The sequence below is a fragment of the Rutidosis leptorrhynchoides genome, chromosome 5 (genome assembly GCF_046630445.1).
Source record: "Rutidosis leptorrhynchoides isolate AG116_Rl617_1_P2 chromosome 5, CSIRO_AGI_Rlap_v1, whole genome shotgun sequence".
Taxonomy (NCBI): Eukaryota; Viridiplantae; Streptophyta; class Magnoliopsida; order Asterales; family Asteraceae; genus Rutidosis; species Rutidosis leptorrhynchoides.
Window position 1 is genome coordinate 414,333,871 of NC_092337.1, and position 1,546 is coordinate 414,335,416.

The 1,546-nt window shown below is 38.5% G+C and overlaps 1 protein-coding gene across 1 annotated transcript; it reads right to left on the bottom strand.

The window, feature by feature from the left end:
* Positions 1 to 413: 413 nt before the first annotated feature.
* LOC139849948 (uncharacterized) lies at positions 414 to 1,250 on the bottom strand. Its single transcript, XM_071839557.1, has one exon. The coding sequence runs from the start codon at positions 1,248 to 1,250 to the stop codon at positions 414 to 416; it is 837 nt and encodes a 278-aa protein (XP_071695658.1).
* Positions 1,251 to 1,546: the final 296 nt, after the last annotated feature.

A 1,546-nucleotide genomic window follows, 5' to 3' on the forward strand; every position in this document is an offset into this window, starting at 1 on the left:
GTTCTTCCTGTAATCAGCACGTCGAGGATATGCCACACATTTTCTTCGAGTGCGATACGGCTGTTCAGGTTTGGCAATGTATTGCAGGTTGGCTCGGTTTCGATCTTCCCAGATGGCAAGACATGGTCGCGTTTTGGCAATGGGTTCTCAATTGTTCTCAAGACAACAAGAAGAAGATGGTGATCCAGTCTATATGTTTCTCAACTTTATGGGCTCTTTGGCGCTTCAGGAATGCGGTCATTTTTGATCCGGCTAAATTTCGGAAGTGTTATGTTGTTGATTCTATTATTTTTTCCACTTTTGATTGGCTTTCGAATCGCTACAAGAAAGCTAAGATACATTGGAATAGTTGGTTACAAAATCCTGTAATGACTCTGTAATTCCTAGCGCCTTGCTAGTTTTTTATAAAATTTTCAGCCGTTAAAAAAAAAAAAATTCTTCCAAATGTAATACGTAGTAACCCACTCCACCGCTTGCCATATTTTCTTTCCAAGCATCGAAGTGTTCTTTGGCGTAATTCCGCGAAGAATCTCGTTCATACTTAAGTTCCCGAATTGATTGAAGCCCCACCATTTGCAAACTCGATTCCATAATTCCAACGAGTACTTACAAAAAATTAATGAGTGATCTACCGATTCTAAGTCATCGTCACAAATAGGGCATCGTAGACTATTTAAGTCAATGCCCCTTTTGTCCAATTCCATTCGAACCGGTAGCCTCTTCTTTATAGTTCGCCATACAAATACTTCAAGTTTTTTTGGTACCAAATTATTCTTCAAAGTTTCGTGGTTACTTTGCACACTATGAAACAGCTTTTCGTTTATAAAATTTGTAAGCTTTTTAACCGAAAAGTTTCCATCACTTGCCATAGACCATTCAAATGTATCATCACTGTTTTGATTAAATTGAAACGACTTGATCAGCGATTCCAGCAGCATCAATTCATCCTGAGTTCTGTACATTGGTTCACGGGCCCAGGCCCATGAAAAGATGATGTCAGTATCTGTTCCAGCAGCAGCCTGTGTGACGTCAGGGACCTGAGCAGCAGCTGTTCTATCGAATGACACACGATCAGCAATATGAACATCCTTCTCTGTTTCTAATCTATACAATCTGGGAAAAGAGTCCTTTAAACGATGTCCACCAATCCACACATCTTCCCAAAAACGAGTCTTTGATCCATCACCAATTTTTCTTCTGAACGAATCTCTGAAAGGAATGTTTAGAGCCTCCAGAGAATGACCTGCCATCACAATGTTATGCCAAATACCGGGGGTCGATGAGTGAATTGCTTCACTCCCCAACCCGAGACCACCATGACTTCCATATATGCTACGAACGTTGAAAAGCCATGATCTATGGAATTTGTGAAATATGTGACAAAAAGGAGTTTATTTGTGTTGGTTTAACAGTTTGCAATTGCAAATGGTAAAGTGGGTTGGAATATTGTCTTTTTTAAATGGCATCTTCACCATTAATGGTGCATTACACATGATTTATATTTATATTTATATATTTATATTTATATTTATATTTATATTTATAT

Coding starts and splice junctions, on each gene's coding strand:
- LOC139849948 (XM_071839557.1), bottom strand. CDS start 1,250: ATGGCAGGTCATTCTCTGGAGGCTCTAAACATTCCTTTCAGAGATTCG.